Source organism: Lepidochelys kempii, chromosome 16, assembly GCF_965140285.1.
Source record: "Lepidochelys kempii isolate rLepKem1 chromosome 16, rLepKem1.hap1, whole genome shotgun sequence".
Classification (NCBI taxonomy): Eukaryota; Metazoa; Chordata; order Testudines; family Cheloniidae; genus Lepidochelys; species Lepidochelys kempii.
Window position 1 is genome coordinate 11,312,572 of NC_136395.1, and position 20,878 is coordinate 11,333,449.

Genomic DNA, 20,878 nt, shown 5'->3' on the forward strand with positions numbered 1-20,878 from the left:
AAATCAGCATAGAGGCATATTTTTGTCTCTCGGAGCTCTATTTTATCCACTAACACTCTAATTTTTATTGCCAGAGGCTCTTAGGCCAAATCAAACAGGAGTGGAAACAGGCCTGACTGCTACCCAAGAAGGGGAGACATAGTGATTGGTTAAGACACAAGAGGTAAGACTGGAGTACAAAAGTCTAACCCGGAGCAAATTACAGCAACAAGGGAAACAGAAGATAGTGCTGACTAGAAGCTATTTGCCGGTAAGTCTGTCTTTTTGTTCACTGTTTGTACAGCACCCAGCACAATGGGTTTAAAATCAAAGGCCACCAGGGCTCAAACCGAGCAGCTGTTATACTTTCCCAAACTTCCCCTGGAGAGACTATGCACCCTTTGACAGCTCAGATCTAGGTCTTGCCGGACACACATCACCACGCACACAAAGGGGCACATGGCTGTGACCGTCCCTCCTAACGCAGCCCACAGAAGCAGAGAAGGAAGATGTGCAAATGCAGTGAGACACTGTTGGAGGAGTACCTGAAACAGGAGTGCCTCTCTGCTACTCAGACACCTCAAGGAGCTGTTTTACGTCCGGCATGCGCTTTTGCTATACTACAGGCAGGGTACGATTTGCCCTGGTGAGGGTACAGGAGAGATCAGAGCGAAAGCTAGCCCTGAAGAATCTAAAAAGCCCTGGACTTGACAGGAGCTCTGCATGGGATGAGGATCAGTCCAGTCTGCATGGCCTGGGACCCAAGTTATGCAGAAAGGCAGAGGCAGGCTCTCTGGAGACCTCTGAGTAGATTTTCAAAATGGGGGAAAGCAGGATTTACATGGATATCTGCTCTACACTGGGAAAGAGTTCAGAACTTAGGGGGACCACGATGTAAACATTGCGGGGTTCGGAGTAAATAGGGAAAGAAATGCAGACGTGCTGCATCCAAAGGGTAACACCATCATGGAGGTAGCTCCTGAGAAAGTGACTCAAGGAAAGAGTGGGGAAGAGATCAAGAGAGGCGGCATGTGTTTTGTGGGGGAGGAGACTGAGGGATCAAGTAAACAAAAAAAGCAAAAACAGAGAGATGTAGGCCCTTGACTAGAACTCAGGAGATGTGGGTTCAATTCCCAGCTTTGCTACAAAAACCCTGGGCAAGTAATTTAATCTCTCGGTGCTTCAGTTCCTGACTTGTAAACCAAGGAGAGTGATTCTGACTTTTCTATTGCGTTTGAGCTCTTTGGATCAGGGCCTGTCTCTAACTGTGTGTTTGTGCAACGCCTTAGGGCAAGGGAGAACCTCCTCGATTGGGGCTATCGAAATACAAATTCTTGACACACACCCAAGGCTGGTTCAAACAGCCTTTGTCTCCCCGTTCCAAAACCCCCACAACACCCTACTAACTAATAAATGATGGGGAATAACCACACTCAACATACAGCACTATATAACCTCGCCTTCAAAGCTCTCACAGCACTTGACACTTATTAATTAACCACCCTGTGAGGTAGGCAATGATTATTGTTACCCTCAGTGTATAAAGGGGGAAGCTGAGACACAAAGAAAGAGTAAAAAGAAAAGGAGTACTTGTGGCACCTTAGAGACTAACAAATTTATTTGAGCATAAGCTTTCGTGAGCTACAGCTCACTTAAACAGATGCATTCAGTGGAAAATACTTCAAGTTTGAAGTGAGCTGTAACTCACGAAAGCTTATGGTCAAATAAATTTGTTAGTCTCTAAGGTGCCACAAGTCCTCCTTTTCTTTTTGCGAATACAGACTAACATGGCTGCTACTGTGAAAGAAATTGTGTGTGACTTGGACAAGTTACACTGAGTCAGGGATAAAACTGGGAAGAGAACCCAAGCTCTCACATTTTGCTTGTTCTAGATACGCTTTCTGAGCCGGAGCCTCAGCTGGCAGAAATCTGTGTAACTCCACTGACTTTGATGGAACTGGGCCAATTCACAACAGCAGAGGATCTGTCCCACTGCCCATGTTCTTATGTAAACATGAGATTACAAATGAGTGACACGCTTTTATATGGGTTATGAACTAGACTGAGAGTTCTCTCTCCCCTTTATGCCAGCACATAGCCTAGGAGTCAGACAGAAGCAGTAGCTACAAAGCTGCTCCAGGTGACCTCTTCTTCCAGAATGACACAATAAAGGAACAGCAGGATGAAAAGAGGTCCTCAGAAGGGTGGGGAAGGCCTTTGGATCAGAGCTCCCTGCAACATCCCAAGCCACTGTTAGTGAAACAAGTACTGATCTGCAAGGGGGGAGGGATAGCTCAGTGGTTTGAGCATTAGCCTGCTAAACCACAGGTTGTGAGCTCAGTCCTTGAGGTGGCCATTTAGGGATCTGGGGCAAAAACTGGGGATTGGTCCTGCTTTGAGCAGGGAGTTGGACTAGATGAGGTCCCTTCCAACGCTGAGATTCTATGAAAGCAAAGGCCATGGCTTCAAGGCAGAGATGAATTATGCAGCCAGTAATCTCTTCCTTTCTCCCATACAAATGTCTGTCCTGCATATTAGGGAGGGGAATTAGAAAGCCTGCTCAGAAATACAGGGGGAGCTAACAGTAGCAATCTGCTGCTGCTACTCCTGGAACCTGAGGGCAACTACAATTATTTTACTAAGGAAAGGGGATTGGGGTAGGAGGAGAGGAAAATCAGCTCCCCAATCCTCACTTAGGCAAAGTTCCCACTGATTTCAAAAGGTGCAAGCAATGCTCTTGTTTCTTAATTACAGGACACCGAGATGGGGGTTGGGGGTCTATTCCCAGCTCTCCCACAGACCTCCCTCCCCCGGCAATTTTGGGTGCCCAACTTAAGGCCCCTCAATGTATTTCAAGTCCATCAGGCATTCTTATAGGGCCAGATTTTCACAAGACCTCTGAGCCAGATTTTCCAAAGACTCAGTACCCACAGTTAGAGCCAGACTGTCCAAAGAGCCAGCAGGTACCTGGTGTGCTGAGCTTTTAAAATCTGGCTCACAGGTGCTGTATTCCTTCTGGGCCCTGGTCTGGTTATGGTACTCTACTGTGTACACCCATGAGAGACATTGCCCGGGAGTTAACTCTGTGTTTGCTCAAGAACAAGCCAGGGCTTCAGGATCCCCCTGGACATGTGTGTGTTATCACTAATGAATAATACAAACATGGACTCCACCCTGCCCAGGGACAGCTGGCACACATGCCGCAACAGACAGGTGTTAATTACTTTCCACAGACATCTGGCAGCATCATTATCAGGCAAATGTAGGGCTGACATTTCCCCCCTGCCATAGGCTGACATGCTAGACCGTGGAGCTGCTTTTACAAAGTTTACAGTTATACCCTATTTTCCCATAGCCTCTCGGTTAGTCACCCTTAATTTTTCCCCTGAACATTCTGCTCTAAAAGTTTGTCTACATGGGGACAATCAGGAAAGTTAATCTGAATTAACTAAAGTGGTGAATTTAAAATGGATTAGTAAAGCCACATCAAACCCTTGTATGGATACCCTCATTCAGAATGAAAGTGGCCTTAAATCAGTTTAGTTTCCGGAGTGTTTTGTTCCCATATGGACAAGCCCTAAGGGCGGTAGGAAGATTGGGTTTAGTAGAAGACAGGAGGCCAGGTCCCCGCTACAAAAGTTTGTTGACATAGATGTGTCTGTCAGGGGTGTGAGAAAACCACAGTCCCTACCCGACCTGGCTATGCTGGCAAACCCCCCAGTGTACATGCAGTTATAGTGATAAAAGAGTGTGTCAGTCAGCATAGCATACGTCATTCTGGGAAGCAGCGTCACTATGTGGGCAGAAAAACTTCCGATGGTATATGCAGTGTCTGCACTGGGGGCTGGCAAAGCACCTGTAAGGTAGACAAGGCCAGAGGACGGGAGAGCAGTGTGGAATTCTGGTCATTGTTTAGGTAGCACCAGTGTCCGCAGAGCGCTGGATACTTTCCAGACACCGTCCCTTCCCCTGAAAGCAAACAATCCAGGACAGAGGTTATAGAATCATAGAATATCAGGGTTGGAAGGGACCTCAGGAGGTCATCTAGTCCAACCCCCTGCTCAAAGCAGGGCCAATCCCCAATTTTTGCCACAGATACCTAAATGGCCCCCTCAAGGATTAAACTCACAACCCTGGGTTTAGCAGGCCAATGCTCAAACCGCTGAGCTATCCCTCCCCCCTTCTGAACTCAGGTTCTGAACTCAGGAATGGCAGACAGATGTCAGGAGAGAATCGCTTCCTGTCCTGGGAGAATTTAAGATTTCAAACATTTTTCCCACCCCAAATCGGGATGAAAAGTCAAAATCTCAAAAAATTTTGGCAACTGACAAATTGGGGGAGGAAAAATTAGTTCAGGTCAAAGTGTTTTGTTTTGATAATTTCAAAATGTTTCCATTTCAACTTTTTTTCCTATTTTTAGATCTTTTTAGTCTAAATTTGGTGAAATTTTAAAACACAATAGGCCGCATGACCAGAAAAACCCAAACTCTCCAGTTCAAAAATGTCAAAATGGGGACATTTGACAATTTCAGAATGGTCTCCAAACAGTTTTTGAGTCAGGAGATTCCCTGTTTCAATTTAGATGAGTTGGCATTTTTCAGCAATAAAACAGTTCATAAAAAAAAAATAAAAAATTCCTGGCCAGCTCTAGTCACGACCACCCTGTTCGGGGTGTCCTGGTATTGACCTAAGGCAGAAGAGGGAGGGGGAAGGCTTTGAACAGAGTTTCTCAAAACCTTCTTGTAGCATGGACCACATCATAATAGACTGGGCATCCTCTCCTCCTATTTGTGATGGCATGGACCACCTTCCCCCACCTACACATTCATGACCACAGAGCACCACCTTCTCCCATCTGCAACGATAGAACATCCCTGGGGCAACTATTTACATGGGAAAGCAACGTTAGGGAAGTAGTTCATGCATTTCCAAGGGTTTCCAGTGCAATTTGGCAGCTGGAAAGGAAAGGAAGACCCAGTGTAGTAAAGTCTCCTCAACTCCATGCATTTACCATCTTGGAAGGGCTCCTTCCAGGCCTTCTTTGCCCGTAGTCTTAGCCCCAGCTCTCTCGGCTGGACAAGGCTGCTCACTCCCAGCAAACTCTGCTCTCGCTGAGCATCCCCCCAGCACTTTATAGGGAAGCAGGTGTTCCCTGTTCAGCTGTACCACCTTAGTGATCAGAGTTGGCTGGCCCCAGGACTCTAGCCCTTAAGGGGCAAACCGCCCTGGTACAGGGCCAGATTTGCAAGATGGCTCAGCCCACTGGGCACTGAGCTCTTGTGAAGATTTGGCCTGCCGTGACCAGATAGCTCATAGAGGAGCACCAGCAAGGGCTCTGTAGACATCGGTGGCCACGGGAAACTTGGGAAATGCTACACTGTGACAGGCAAACTAAGGGCCTGATCCGCAGCTTGCTGAGGACAATGAGAGTCTGTCCATTGACTTTAGTGGGCTTTGGATCAGGCCCTAAGTGATCGAGGGGAGGATTAGGCGCTTGTCTTGTTAGTTATATATTTGTTTGCTAAAATTACATAATCAAATTCCCCACCTCTCACACGCTCTCCAGTCCAACCCACATTTTTCCTCCCACTCACCAATGGCAATTCAGCTCCAGGGTCTTTAGGACCCTCCCTCTGCCTAAAGGGGTGGCTCACTCCTAAGATAAATCAATGAAGGATGGGATTTTCTAAAAAGCCTAAGGGATTTAGGAACCCAAGTGATTCCAGTCTATATATGTTCTTATACCACACTCATCACCATAGTGTTTGAGCCCCCAGCTCCCACAGGCTCTTTTGAAAATCCCAGTCCAAGGAGATAAGACAAGGACTTAGTTAATAAATCCTTAGATACAAGAAACTAGCTAAGAAAAGGCAATAGATGTATTTACAAGGTTAAAGCAGGTAAACAGATGCACACAAATTAGTTACCCTCTTAAGTTCCAAAAAGTAACAGAAGCTGCTGTAATGTGTCAGCTCTGTATGTCCTGTAGGGCTAACTCAGGCTAAGCCGCTTGGGGATCCCTTGCTTATGCTTAGAAATATTGCCCTCTCCAAATTCCAAGTGGCACAGCAATCCAGTACCGTCTGGGAGTTTTATTCCCTTCCCCCAGAGTTGAAGCGGTGATGGGACAAGCATTTGTGCATGTGCCTTCTTCATGGGTGTGAGGAAAACAATCAACAAAGTATTTTGTCCCCTGATGTTCCACAATGGTTTGCCTGGTGTCTGTAGGCCTTCTTTTGTTGGGCAGGAGATGACACCTCTTGTGGTAAATTAGTATTTCACATTTGGTAATGCTTCTCCCCTGACTGTGTGAATTTCCAGTTTCATAGCAAAGACTTTTATAGTTACAAAGCAAATACTTAAATCTTGCTTTATAACATGGGATGCAGATATTATGAGTGAGATTATGAAATGCTTGTGAGTTGCTGCCTGCATTAAAGTCCAAACACTAAACACACTCTTATAAACTTAACAGCTGTTTTAACCATGCTAACACACAGGTGAGTCAGACGTTTCCAGCTGTGCATTAGTCAGTGTTCGGTGAGGCCTAGGGGCCTTGGCATGAGCTGGCACCTGGTCTGCCAGCGTCACCGTGAACTGTCAATTGGTGTCTTAGCAGCAGGGCAAAATTCCAATTCCAAATTCATTGCATTTTATGAGCTGGATCCAAAGGCAGTTCTCATTTTTATAACCTGATTTTATAGCTACTTTGCAGGCCTGCTAATGTCCCATTGTCACCCATTCAAGTTTTTACGGGACGGCCAGCAGCCAATCGGATAATGACTCGGTGCATATTAGTGGACTCTGCAGAGACTGCTCCATATCCACCCCAGTCTTGTAGTTCCTCACCTGTTGTTCCCTTTTATTACTGCTGGCTTGTAGAAAGAGAGGGGAGAAGGCTGCTAAGCTGACTTCACACTCTAATATGGACATCATTAGCCTTATCAGAGTGGATGAGAAAGAATGAGAGGAAGGCTTCCTAGTCGCTGCAGCCAATTCATTCATGCTATCTGCGTTCCTTGGAATGGCTACAGCTGTGAAGGCTAGATAGTCATACATACAAGAAACTAGCTAGCTAGGGCCTCTTCTTATCCATGCCTCCAAAATGTTTACATTAATTGGTTTTTAACCCCTTCATTGCTTTTAGGGGCACAAGGTACTGAAATCAATTCTAGGGTTACATAGTCATGAAAGACTTGTATCAGGCCCTCTGCTCTCCATGCTAGACACTAGAGCTGGACAACAATTTGCAACCAAAATTTTTTGTCAAAAATGGGATTTTGGCTTGGTGGAAAAAATGCTGTTTGGGACCAAAAACTAATTTTTGATGGGAGATTTTTTTTTCTGTATAGCTTGTTTTGAATTGAATTTCGTTGGGTGTTGTTTTCAAAAACTGAAAAATATCTGATTTTTTCCCCATCCTTTTCCTTCTTTCCCCTTTATTTATTTATTGGCCAGTGATTTCAATAAAACTAATTCTATTTAGAGTTCCCTTTCCCACACACGTTTTTCCTCTCTCTTTTCTTTCTTCTTATTCCTCACTAACTTTTCAAATCTCCTCCAACTTTGGAAGAGACACAGAGTGGGAAAACGAAAAACAAAACTAACTTGGCATTGTTACAGATAAGTCAATTCCATACTGTTCTATAGATGTTCTTACATAGAGTTCATCCCATAGTATCCGAGTGCTTTCCAACAGTCCATTAAGCAACAAGACTAACATCTGCTATGTGCTTACTTGCTCACCCTCTCCCCTGGAGGAGAAGTGGATCCAGTGGAGTTTCTTTTTTTGGTGGAGTTAATTTTTTAAATTTGTTTTAAACATGCACTAAAGACAACCCCCCCCCCCGCCCCTTTCCCAGAAGATTCAGAGTGCTCCAAGAGCTAGAATAATGCAGCCCAGAGTGAAACAATGGTGCAGGAAAAAGAATAGCCTCATAACAATACCAGCAAACAACTGAAGGTGGTGACAAATCTCCATGGTCTGTGACTGGTGGGTACCTCCCAGCTAGTCACACATTGATAGGAAACCTTGGGTGCCTATAGTACCTGCTGCCATTTTGATAGGGTGCTGGATTTTTTGGCGGGGGGAGTGGTTGTTTTTAATATACATGCTGCTATGCATTTAGAGAAGACAAGGTCAAAGAAAGGTTAATGTAATCAACCACACATTTCGTGTGCTTGAAGTTCGGCACCTGCTTAAGTACCTTGCTGAACTGGTGCCTTAAGGATCAATGAGCGAAAATAAGTAAACTCAGGCCACTGGCAACTAAAGAGTAAAAAGCCCCCCCCCCCCACATCATGAGCCTGAACTACTGGGTAAAAAACCCAAGCACTGCTTAAAAATACACAGCTGCTGGCAGCCACAGAACACTGGGATGGCAAGAACTTAATTGCATTTCTTAATCAACTAATACCGAAGGCTCTCAGATAAACACTGAAGAAGACCCAATTTATATTAAGCTGCAGGCTGCCAAGGAGAACATCAACTGGCAGCAAGGGACAAAAGAAAACAATCACATTTAGAGGGCCTGACTTCTTGACAACAGGCAGATCCATGCTGTAGCCAAGAAATGAAAAGGAATTGAGTGTATAAAGGAGGAGATCTATTTCTTTTCTGATTTGGGGTCAGTAGCCAGGCAGAAAGGAGGAGGGCCGAGAGTACACTCCAGGACCTGAACATGGAGACAGGCTTATTACACTTTAGTACTTATTGTACTAAATGAAGAATGAAATACTGGGATAAAAGCTACTGGCTTTGAGATAAGAAGTCAGAAGCTTTGCCAGAAAAGGTGCAGATTTTATGCAGGAACCTCTCACTTCTTAGGGCTTGATCCTTCACCATTGAAACAAATGGGACTTTTGCCACTGAGTTATATGGGAGCTGGATCAGACCCCTTAAGGAGCAAAAAAGGTTAAGGTTCTTCACAGACGGACCAGTCTGTCGATCACCTGCCTTCCATAGGTCCTTGAACTGGGGGTGCTGCCACACCCACCGGCTTTAAGTGCTTTTCATCATAGAAAGGGTTTATAGTTTGGTTCAATGGCTCTTAGCACCCCCACTGTACAAATTGTTCCAGCATTCCTTCTGCTTTCTTCAGACTCTGGACTGCTTCAGGAGCCAAAACAGCTCTGCATAAATTAGAGCAGCCCCAGGGGTGCTCTAATTTATAGCAGCCTTCCTGGGCATGACCTGCAGTTTGAAGTAGTACAAAAGTCTCCATAGTCATGAGTGCTACAGACACTCCCCTGTCTCACTCCCACCCCCAGCACATCCTCTGAACTGCAGCTAGCCAGGGCCCCTTTGCAACATGCTGTCGGCCCCTATGCACTGCTGGAATGGCATACAGCGGGCAGGGAACAAAAATCTGTCCCTGAATTATTTGCATCAGCTTTCATTTTAGTTCCACTCACACGATTTGGGGCAGTTGGGCAGAATTGGTTTGATCTATCTTCAGGTTTTATAATAGCCACCCAAGGAGCTGAGTGTATTCCATGTAAAATTAACAGAAATAACAGAGGCCCTTGTGAGGGGAATTCATGGAGTCTCTTGCACTTTTCCCTTATGGAGGTCCAAACGCTTGTTGGGGTAGGTTTTAAGATTTTTTATTAATTTCCTCTTTTTGGTTGTGATAGGAGGAGGTGTCAGTGTTGTGTCACTCTTACGGTGGAAAGGTGTGTCAGATGTGTTATCGGTAACCATCAGAGAAGTTTAAACTCTGTACCCTGTATCAAATACAAAACACTTCCACTAAGCTAAATAGAGCGGGTCAAAGATTTATTAACATTTTCATCCAGATTTTGACACAAAAGGAAATAGTTTGATGAAATTTATGTTACATCCTTCCCCCCCCCCGCCCATTTTCCAGCCAGCTCTGCGGCTAACTATTAAGTTAGTTTAGGGCCTACACAGCTGCCATTTAAAGTGGGGGGCACAGATTTACCTCTGCCTGACCCTCCTCTTCCCCTTTCTGGTGCCCCCGCATCAGCAGCCTGAACCCCCCCAAGCTGATGAGCCCTAACACCCACCCCCTCCAAATCTGAGTGAGTGGCATTGTGACCAGGCGCATAAGGTTGCAGCGTTTGGCCCAGCAAAATGCTCTGGTCCCCCAGCTCGGAGGGCTATGGCTCTGAGTGACAAACTACATTATGGCTTGATATTACAGGGACACAGAATCGTTTTGAATTGTACAATCATCATTGCAACAAAATAGACAGATGCAGGCGCCTAACAGGCCCTTAACGATACATGCATGAGAAGCCCCCATTGAGTTCAGTGGGGCTACTCCCATGTGTAAAAGTAAGTATATCTAAGGCTATGTCTGCACAACAGTTTATGGTGGCATAATTTGTGTTGCCTGGGGTGTGAATAAGCCACCCCCGAGTGACATACACTACACCGGCGTAAGCACCAGTGGGGACAGCTCCATGAGGCCAAGAGAGCTTCTCCTGCGGACATTGCTACCACCTCTCACAGAAGTGGTTTTATTATGCCGCCGGGAGAGCTCTCTCCCATCAGGATAGGGCAGGGGTGGGCAAGCTTTTTGGCCTGAGGGGCACATCAGGGAATAGAAATGACATAGCAGGACATGAATCCTGACAAATTTGGGGTTGGGGTGTGGGAGAGGGAACAGGCTCTGGTTGGGGGTGCGGGCTGGGGATGAGGAGCGTGGGGTGTAGAAGGGTGCTCTGGGCTGGGACTGAGTTTGGAGGGCGGGAGGGGGATCAGGGCTGGGGCAAGAGTGCGGGCTCAGGGGTGGGGCTGGGGGTGCGAGGTTTGGGGTGCAGGAGGGTGCTCCATGCTGGGATTGAGGGGTTTGGAGAGCGGGAGGGGAAATCAGGGCTGGAGCAGGGGGTTGGGGCATGGGGAGAGGCTCAGGGGTGCAGGCTCCGAGCGGCGCTTACCTCAAGCGGGTCCCAGAAGCAGTGGCATGTCCCTTCTCCGGCTCCTACGCGTGGAGCAACCCCCGACCCTCCGAGTGGGACCATGCGGCTGCTTCTAGGAGCTGCGTGGTGCGGCCCCTGATGCAGCACCCCACGTGGAGCGCTGGAGCAGGCCCGAGCCCCAGACACTGCTCCCCAGCGGGAGCTCGCAGGCCAGCTTGATTCGGCCCACGGGCTGTAGTTTGCCCACCCCAGCATAGGGCATCTTCTCCAGACATGCTGCAGCACTGTATGCTTAGACAAGCTCTTGGTGTTTGCAGGATCAACATGGCAACTTTCCTCTTCTCCCAAGCAAGGATGGAGACAATGAAAATGCCATAACAACATCTTTAGTAAGGAATAAGTCTTAGGTTGATACTGGTGAGATTTTTTTTGGTTGGTTTATACAGTTACCTGGAGATGGATTCAATATCTTTTAGAAAAGCATTTTCAGGCAGGACTTATTCCATACTTATTCAATTCTACATGTGACTGTGTTCCAATTTTTAAAAGTTTCATATTCCTGATGTTATCTTGGTGACATTACTGCTAGAATACAATACAAATAAAGTTTTAAAAGACAGATAAGGTCCCATTCATACCAGGATAACTCTACTGACTTTAACAGGGTTATTACTGATTTACACCAGCATACAGGAGCAAAGAATCAGGCCCATCCACTTTGTATCTAATCGAATGCACCGTACATTTGGATGGGCAAAATTCAGATCTGAGAAAAACAGGTGAAAGGAAGAACCGAAAAAAAATAAAAAATTAATCTAACTAAAATTCTGCACATTTGATTGCCTCTAGTAATAACACTATTGTCAGCATTAGTGCTTTGGACATTATTATTTGGACTTGTAAAAAAAAAAAAAGTCAGTGGAATGATTTTTTGTGGAAAATGCCTGCTTTCCTTTCAAACGTTTGATTTCTCATTGGAAAACCAATTCCCCTCCGCCACCGAACAGCTGAATTTGCAGCTCAAAGCAGAAGCAAAAAATAATAAAAAGCCCGAACAAGAAGGAGCTGTATCTTTCATGCTGCTAGGACATTGAGTGGGCAAGGACGACTAAGCATAACAAAAGATCCCCTGTGCAGAGCTTGCTTATTATAGAAATTTCTATTAGCTTTTGAAACTTATGACTAACTCATCTCTGTGTGTGTTTACCTGCTTTAACCTTGTAAATAATTCTGATTTCCTTTTCCTAGTTAATAAATCTTTAGATAGATAGCCACTCTTATAATAAACTACAAACACTGTGGTTGGTGTGAGATCTAAGGTGCAATTGACCTGGGGTAAGTGACTGGTCCTTTTGCATTGGGAGTAACTTGAATAGTATTGTGATTTTTCATGTAAGGGACCATCTATCACAAAGACAGCTTCCCGAGGTGACGAGAGATCAGAGTACCCAAGGAGACTGACTGACTCCATCTTATAGCGCCTAAGAAGTTCACACTGGATACTTGGTTGGTGAAATCTAACAGAACTCACAACCAATTTGGGGTTTGTGCCCTGCTTCTCACAGTCTGCCCTGAGGTTGGTACTTATGTTCTTAAACCACTGCAGGACAGCCTGACCATTGGGGTAGAGCTTTGTTTAACTGCTAGGTCCATGATTTCTTGCCACGTGAGATGCTGATAGTGTGTGGTCAGGGTGACTTCTGCGAAGGCAAGATCTTGCTGGGAACGTTTAGCCATCCGCTCAAGATGATGCGTATGATCTGGAGTTAGAAAACGTGAATCCAGATCCCTGTACCATGCAGCAAAGGGGACAAGACAGCCCTGAGAAAACAATGACCTAGTGCAGCCAAAGCAGCCCTCATCAAAGAGACCATTGCTAGAAGGACCAGGAGCCAAATCTTCAGAAGAGTTCTGCACCCAACGTGCACCTGATGGGCTGAACTCTTTAGAAGATCTGGCCTATGGGGCATATCAAGGCTTACTGGTTCTTCTTCTTCTCCCCCTTTTTCCCAGCTAGCTGAGGTCAGGTCTCCAGATCAGTCTTTTCCAGGCTTCCCAGTCCAGCACTCGTTGCATATTCACTCCATCCTTCCATCTATCCACCATTTTCTTGGCTTTCTTTTTCTTTGTCCACAAACTCTAGTCTCAATTGCTTCCTTAGCAGGCTGTCCTTCTTCCATTCTTCATACATGCCCATGCCACCTCAACTTCCTCTCTTGCAACTTCTCTCTCCTGCAGACCTTGATCTCACTCCTGGTGACATTATTCCACATATGGTCCAGCAAAGTCAACCCTCTCACTGCCCTCCAACATCTCATTTCAATAACTTGAGGTCTTCTCAAGTGGCTCTCTTTGGTCACTCAAGCCTCTGATCTATACAGAAGCACTAGTCTTGCCATGGTTTTGTCCAGTGCCCCTTAAGAAGTCTGGGCATCTACTTATAATAAATCACTCCACTTATCTTGACCCAGACTTCCCCTACATTCAGAAGCCTTGCTTGCAGTTCTATGATAACGTCTCCATTTGCGGCTAACCAGCCCACAAGGTTCTGAAATGCAGAGAATTGATTTAGGCGCCAGCCCTCAATGCTGATATTCATCTGTCTTGGTTTTGCATAAGTCACCCATATGACTTCAGTCTTTTCTTTACTCCTTTTGAGGCCTTCATTTAGTTCCCTGTTCCAGATATCAATTGCCTGGACCAATTCTTCCTCACTATCAGTGGTCCGCTCAATATTGTCTGCATAGATCAACTTCATACCATTTTCTATTTGTATTTGCTTACTTATGCAGTCCATCACAATTCTGAATAGTAATGGACTAAGTGCTGATCCCTGGTGGAGACAAACCTTCACCACAAAACCCGCTGTTACACCAAAGGGCATCTACACCTTTGCCATGGAACCGCCCTACAAACCCATCACCATCTGGACAAGGTCCTCCAGAGCCCCACAGAATCATCGCAGGGACACTAGCAGTCACCTATGTACTTTGTCTAAGGCTTTCTCCACGTTCAGGAAAACAGCGACTGTACTCAGTGTTCCCCTCCCATTTGCCACCAACTATCTAGCAATGAACGTACCGTCTATTGTCCCTTTTCCTTTCCTAAAGCCAAACTACTCCTTTCCTAAAATGGGCTCTGCTATTTGGCAAATGCAACAAACTAGGATTCTCCATTTCAAGCTGTAGGACAGCAACTTAATTCCTCGGTACTTTGAACAGTTGTGTACACCACCTTTTCGTTTGTCTATTGGTACCAGTATGGACTTTCTCCGTGCTCTGGGCATTTTCTCCTCTTTTCAGACTATGCATGGGACTCACGTGAGCCAGCATATATCAAACTCTTTCAAGGCTTTGATCATTTCTGCTGTGACTTTGTCCGGACTTGCTGCTTTTCTAGGTGCCATCTTCAGCAATGCAGCCTTGACCTCTGCCTTCCACAGGTCATGAAAAGCCAGGATTGCTGGTTCACACAATGGCAGTGTGGCACATGAATGGTTCTCATCACTAAGCAGACCCTCATAATATTCTTGCTATCAGGTACGTACTAGCAGCCTGCCCCTTGCATCCTTCATAAATGAAGTGTCCACTCGGTCTTTCTTCCTTTTGTTTTTTGTCCGAACCATCACTTATATTTTCTTTTTGGGAAGTTGAGGGCAGATGTTCAACTCCTCATACAGCTCCTCTAAAGCTGGGCTTCTCGCCTGTCTTGACTGCAACATAATTTGCACAAATGGGGGCACATGCACGCACAAAACCATCCTTCTCCATACCTTTGACCCCATCACCCTCTCTCTCTCTCAGACACACGCATTCCTGCCTCTCCCCAGATTGGTTACAATGCTCCCACCCCCCCAATAGCAGCTGTTTCCATTTCAAGCCTTCCTTATAATGAACGCTCTCACCTACAGATAAATGAGCTTGTTAAACAGTGCTACAGACAGCTTCCTGCCGGGCACACAGAACAGAAGTGCCAGGGAAGAAAGCTGGCTGGGAACATTTCTACCCCGACAGGTGTGCGATGCCTGCTTGGACCTTGAGTTTAACCTTGCAAGAAGAGAAAACTACAGGAGCATCATTCCTATATTTAGCTACACCCCCTCCCTCTCCAGTTAACCTTCTGTTTTGCGTCAGATCTATCCCCAGGTCTAGGGCTGAATTCAGATCTCTGAACTGTTCTTCTCTTTCAAATGCCACTCATTCAAGACGTCTGAGTATTTATTCCCAGACATCCAGGCTAATTAGAAATGGAAGCGGGGCGGGGGATCTCCAACCCTTTCCAAGGATTTTAAAGCTGGCTAGATATCAGACACCACCCTGGGCTTCTGTCACTCCTGCCTGGCAGTGCTGAGCTATCCAGGGACATGGTGCATTTAATGACATTTCTAAGCAGGATAGCCACATTCATATGAAAGGCAGAGGCACAGCGTGGGTTAGGGCCTGATCCCAAGGGGAGTAGCTGAAAGCCAGTGGCTCCTGTTGAAATTGATGGGAGTTCCGGGTGCTTAGTACCTTTCGGGATCAGGTCCTGCAGTCTGGGACATGTTTTGAGAGCTCTGTGGTGCGCGCTAAATCAGGGCAAAATGACTTGGATAATTCATCCCTTAAGTGCACCCTAGGACAAATGTTATCCCCCAAACACGCCAAAACAGCCTCCGCAAATTCTCTTGTAAGGTCGCACTCCCCTTCGCTCCCAACCGTGGCTATTGATCGATATAGTGCCGTCTGGCAGAGCGAGGCACCTCTCGGTAATCAGCCTGCCGGGCAGCACTGAATAAAATAAAGCATGCTATGGCCCAGGGCTTTCTTCCGCTCCACATACTGATGAGGCTTCAGGAGCGGATTTTTCTGCTTCGCTCAGAAGACAGCATAACGGACATACCATACTCTGCACACTGGTGCTAAAAAGCATGAAAGGGTTGGCTTGCAAGGCAGGCACTGAAAAGCTGGAGAGCTTTGGGGGAAAAGGAGCCCCACCCCCTTCCTTCGGCACTTTTAGCCTGTAGTCTCGCACAGCAGCGGGCCAGGCTCAGAGACAGCAGGCACGGAGGGCTCCGGCCTTCTGAGCATTTTGTGTTCATACAAAAGGAAGAAGAAGAAAGAGAAAGGAAAGGCAAGAGGAAAGTGACATGCATGAGAAACACTTCCAGGCTCCGACTTCAAAGAACCCAGGGCCACCCCCTTGGATCCACATGAAGGTGACACAAAGCAGGGAGGAGGGACACGACCAAACCAATCTCCCTCCACAATGGCTGGTTTTCTCTTCTCCTTATATGAAAATAACAGTTCCCTTCTCCCTTGGGGCCAGCCTGACTATTTCATCAGTGAAGCAAAACATCTTGTCCCTTCACAGATTTTTCTTTGCCACCACCAGGAGAGGAGCTAGCTCACAGGTGCCTCTTCTCAGCCTGAGTGGTTAGAAACCTCAGCCTGACTGGTTAGAGGCCTATCAAGGCCCAAGCAGCACTGGGTCTCAGAGCTGGGTCAATTGACTCAGGCTTTTGGGGCTGAAAATAACTCTGTAGACATTCCCCTTTGGGCTGGGGCCTGGTCGCTGAGACCCTCCCTCCCTCACTGGCTTCTCACTCCAGCTGCAGCCCGGGCTCTGGAACATCCGCACTGCTCTTTTTAGTCCGACAACCCCAGTCAGGTGACCCAGGCTATGAGACAAATCTTCGTGGGTTTTTCTTTGCAGTGTAGACATAGCCTTAGAGTTGCTCCACAATTAACGATGCTTCCACGGGTCACAGAGTGAATGGGTCTCCCATGCACTGACATCGATAGATACCGTAGCTGGATAGGTAGTCCTATCTAATAGAAAGATACTCATCTGTATGTCTGTCCAGCCACATATATGTCCCTCAACATCATTGTAGTGTCTGAGCACCACAGTCCCAGCAAACTGAAGATGGCAATGCTTCACCAGCTTTCTTCCATGGGTAACGCCGATGCCCCTGGGTGGGTCGGTGTTAATGGGGATCAAAGCTGGGACCTCTGGATCTTAATGCGCAAGCCTCTACTGCCTGAACTAAGTCAGCCACTTCTTAGCCCAGGCTATAGCAGGTTCATTGATCTGCCGCTGGCCTAACGCTCTAGAGGGGGACATGGCTTACACGTCTCCTGAGACTCAGAAGGATGGAGAGGAAACATCTGACTCCCCTGGGACCAGTTAGTTCTGCACATGTGCATCCAACATTGGCTTCCTTTCAAACATTTCTCGTTTCAAGAGGGCGTGGACCCAGGATAGTCTGTCTCTGTTCCCAGCTTTGCTAGGAGCCTGATCCAACGGCCATTAAAGTCAACAGTAGTTGGACCAGTTGCTGTCCTGCTGCGAGTCCTTGCGCAAGCCACTCCATCTCACTGTGCCTCTGTTTCCCCATCTGCAAAGTGGATAGAATACCTCCTTCAGAGGGGAGCCATGAGGTTTCTGGCTCGTAAAGTGTTTTGAGACCTTTATCTGTAAGGCGCTATGGAAGCACAAAGCATTATTTCAAATCTCAGCCACTAAATACTTTTTTTTTTACACCAGAAAAGATAGACAATGAAGGCAAAACCAAGTTGGGTCGATACACTTTCCCCCCACCAAGCCCTGACTCCTATGCTTTCTGTTTTGAGGACTGTCTGGGAGCTGGACGAGAGAGGAAGAGAAGTAGAGGAGCAAAAAGGATGAGAGAAGAAGTAGGATTAAGTGAGAGAAAGAGGAAAAATACAAAGGTGTGAAAGAGGAAAGGAAGTTTGGAATAAGTCAATTTCCCTTCCTCCCCTGCTCTCTCCACTCACACCCATGCATCAAAGTTGTGTCCAAAATTCACCCCTTCCTGGGAATTATGGTTAAGTTACAAGCCTTTGCTTGGCTTCTTCCTAGATCTTCTATGTTTGTCCCCAATTCCCTCTAAGAGCCATGACCCTGGATGGGAGTTTATGAGCCTCCTCATATCTGGCTGTCATGTGACTCAGCCAAATAACCCTGCGTCTCGCCACAGAGTCCTAAACCCACATCCCTTGATGGAGAAGAAAAGCAGATGAGAGGTGCTATTTGGAGAGAAAAATCCTGAAGTTCTTACTCAGGCTTTTCCAGCCTTTATCCAGGCAAGACTCCCACTGAAGCCCCCCCCCCCCCCCAAGGTTTTGGCATTTGGCCCAAAATTAAATGGTGAAAAACCCCCAAGAAGGATCCAAGATGGAAGGAAAGCAGCAATAAGTCCTTTTGCTATACAACCAGCAGCAGAACCATGCCCCAAACCACCACAAGAGAGGCCAGTGTGGATTTTTTCCTATTAATCAGATTTGTTATTAACATCAGAGTTAATGGTCAGCACGGGAAACGTCACAGAAACAGGTTCTGGTCTGATCAACTGCTTCCCAGCTGCAAGTGCCACTGACAGTTCTATTTGCATCTGAAAGAGCCTTGTTTCCATCTCCAGTTCAGGAAGGGTGTTGGCGCTTTGATGTTCAAAACCACCTCTGATTCTAAAAGCCTGTAAGAAGGGCCTCATTTTCTATTCCATTCTATTGAACCTGGTTATATTTTGTCAGGGCCTTGCTGGCTTCATTCCCATTCAGTTCTGCAGGATTCTGCCATTTCAAGGACTTAGAAGATGGAGCTGAAACTAAAATCTAGACAGAAAAATCACACAGAGGTGTTTTCTGGGCATCACCTGGAGAGTCAAGAGAACAAAGCTGTGAATTTGGGGAATGGATCAGAGACCTGGGGGTCCTCTTCTCCATCACCCTGCCCACTTCTGTAGTCATTTGTACCACTGCAAAGTGAATGCAAAACACCTTGGAAGCATTCTGCACTATGCCTGGTACAGGGCAATGGCACAGGACCTAGAGAAGCAAAGGGCCAGCCCTTGTTCTTGTAAGAACTGATGGAAGATGGAATGACAGAGTGGAGGGGGCTTGAACTTCCATGACAAGAGGAGATGAGGCCCCAGGGCTTTGACTTTCTCCCCCACACTCACCTTTTTCTCATCCCCCTCTTGCAGAAGCTGCAGGTGACTCCTCTTCTCGCCGTCCTTCCGCAGGAAGCTGCTCTGGTGCTGAGGCAGGCCCATGGGCGGGGATGCGCTCCGCCCCTGGGGATCCACCCAGGTGTAAATGTGATTGGTGACATAGCCCCCAGGGATCCGCCCAACTGAATGAACTGACAGGTTCAGCTTCTTGGAGCCTTTCAGAGCCTGTGAGACAGTCCGGGAGAAAAAGGGAATTAATTCCAGAGCCCAAGGGAAAGAACAGCAATTAACGCTAATGGAATTTCAATAATGCCAAAGCTTTGCTTTTCTATGGAACCGTTCATCTGGTGATCTCCAAGAACTTTACAAACATGGATGGAGCAAGCCTCACAAATCCATGAAACTGATACAGAACTCAGGATCTCTGAACCCTCTGCTGAAATGCAGCCACTTCCGGGGTAGATCACAACAGCTGTTTAACAGTCCACATTGTCCCTATAGGACAAGCGGCAAAGAAGAGCTCATAACAACTTGAAACTGCAGCAGGGTCAGAGGGAAGCATGTTGGAATGAGGATAGGACACTGGAGTTAACTCTAATTCTTATGCAAAGCACCAGGGGATTGAGAATGATCTCACATGGGCAGGATGCTGTATTCTGTCTAATGTAACTGTGAGTACCAGATGGGTCTCCTGAGTTGCAGACAAGTGCCCTAACCACTGGACCATCCTTCCTCTGCAATATTTGCATCCGGATCTACTGTATGCTCTTGCCATATTTGAGGAGCAGCCACACACTGTTATCCAGAGTTACATTAGGCAGGGTGCAAATGCTTTAGAGGAGATATATTTCCATGTCTCTGGGCATAATCCAACCCCTACAGCATGGGGTTAGGAAGCAGCTCCTCTGATAGGCAGGCTATTCCATACTCATGCACAAGGGGTTTTCTTTTCTTGCACCTTCCTCTGAAGCGGCTGGGTCTGGTCTTTGCCAGAGCCAGGCTCTCAGGGGACAGGGACCATGGGTATGGCAATTCCCCAGGCCTGCTCACCCCAAATTCCCCACGCCATCCTCACCACATCCCAACCGCAGGACTCCTCCAGTCGTCCAGGACAGGGGATCTCTGCTGCTCAGGAGCAGCCTAGGACTGACCCAGGTCTGGAGACGGAGCCATTTCTCCTCCTTGGGAAAGAACGCCAGACCAGGACAGGACGACATGATCGACAGGGACTGGCGCTTGTGGAAACCTGCCCTGCCTCTGCCCAGGCCATTGAAGACAATGGGAAAGATTCCCATTGACTTCACTGGGCTTTGGACCAGGCCCATAAATGAGAACCTCAGTCTCAGGTGCCATTCATTACCGTACGCCTCCCAAGCACAAATAGTCAATTAACATGTGCAATAATTAGTTAAAAAACCTCCACCCCATCCTGAGGGGACCAGGAGATCCAGCGGGGTCTGTTTCCCCTCTGGCAGGTACTGCAAAGGGCCGACGGACGTTCTGTAGTTAAATCTCATGTAATTAACGCTAGGGAGCTCGACCAGCTGCTCACAGGGCTCAGTAACAGCGAGGCAGCTCAGCGTTCACAAGCGGCCAGTGGCTGCGTTGCTGGTTTAACATACATATGCCTGTGGGGCAGACACAGCACATGCTCACCTTGAATGGGTGGCAGGGAGCGTGTGCCAAGGAGCCCAGGGCGTAGAAGGGGTTTGGGCAGTGCTTGGGGCAGCAGCAGGGCTGGGGGCAGCTGGTGGGGCAGGCATTTGCCTTGGCCCCAGAGATGCACAGCAGACTGAGGAAGGGGACCAGTCAGGGCACCTGGAGCTTCAAGGTATCCCCACACCCCAGCCCCAGGCACTCACAGCAGCTGCCTGCCCAGATCCCGCTGCTGCTTTCGTGCAGCTGGTAGCGGCAGCCGCCCCCACCCAGGGGAGACAGCCTTCCCACCAGCCCAAAATGGCACAGATCTGCCTGGCTGCCCCTTCCCTGCCCAGCCCAGCTCCAGGCCCCCACTTCCAGGTGTTGAGGGAGTTAGACCAGCAGAGACACTCTCCAGGT

The 20,878-nt window shown here is 47.3% G+C and overlaps 1 protein-coding gene across 6 annotated transcripts in view; it reads right to left on the bottom strand.

Moving 5' to 3' along the window:
- The window catches only part of WHRN (whirlin), a 113,394-nt gene that overhangs the window by 60,511 nt on the left and 32,005 nt on the right, over nt 1–20,878 (bottom strand). For 5 of the 6 annotated variants that reach the window (XM_078849033.1, XM_073314074.2, XM_078849032.1 and 2 more), the window contains exon 2: nt 18,830–19,045. The exons of the other annotated variant lie outside the window; for it this stretch is intronic. In XM_078849033.1, the coding sequence (XP_078705159.1) occupies nt 18,830–19,045 (216 nt within the window). The remainder of the gene's footprint in view (nt 1–18,829; nt 19,046–20,878) is intronic. 6 annotated transcript variants of the gene reach the window in all.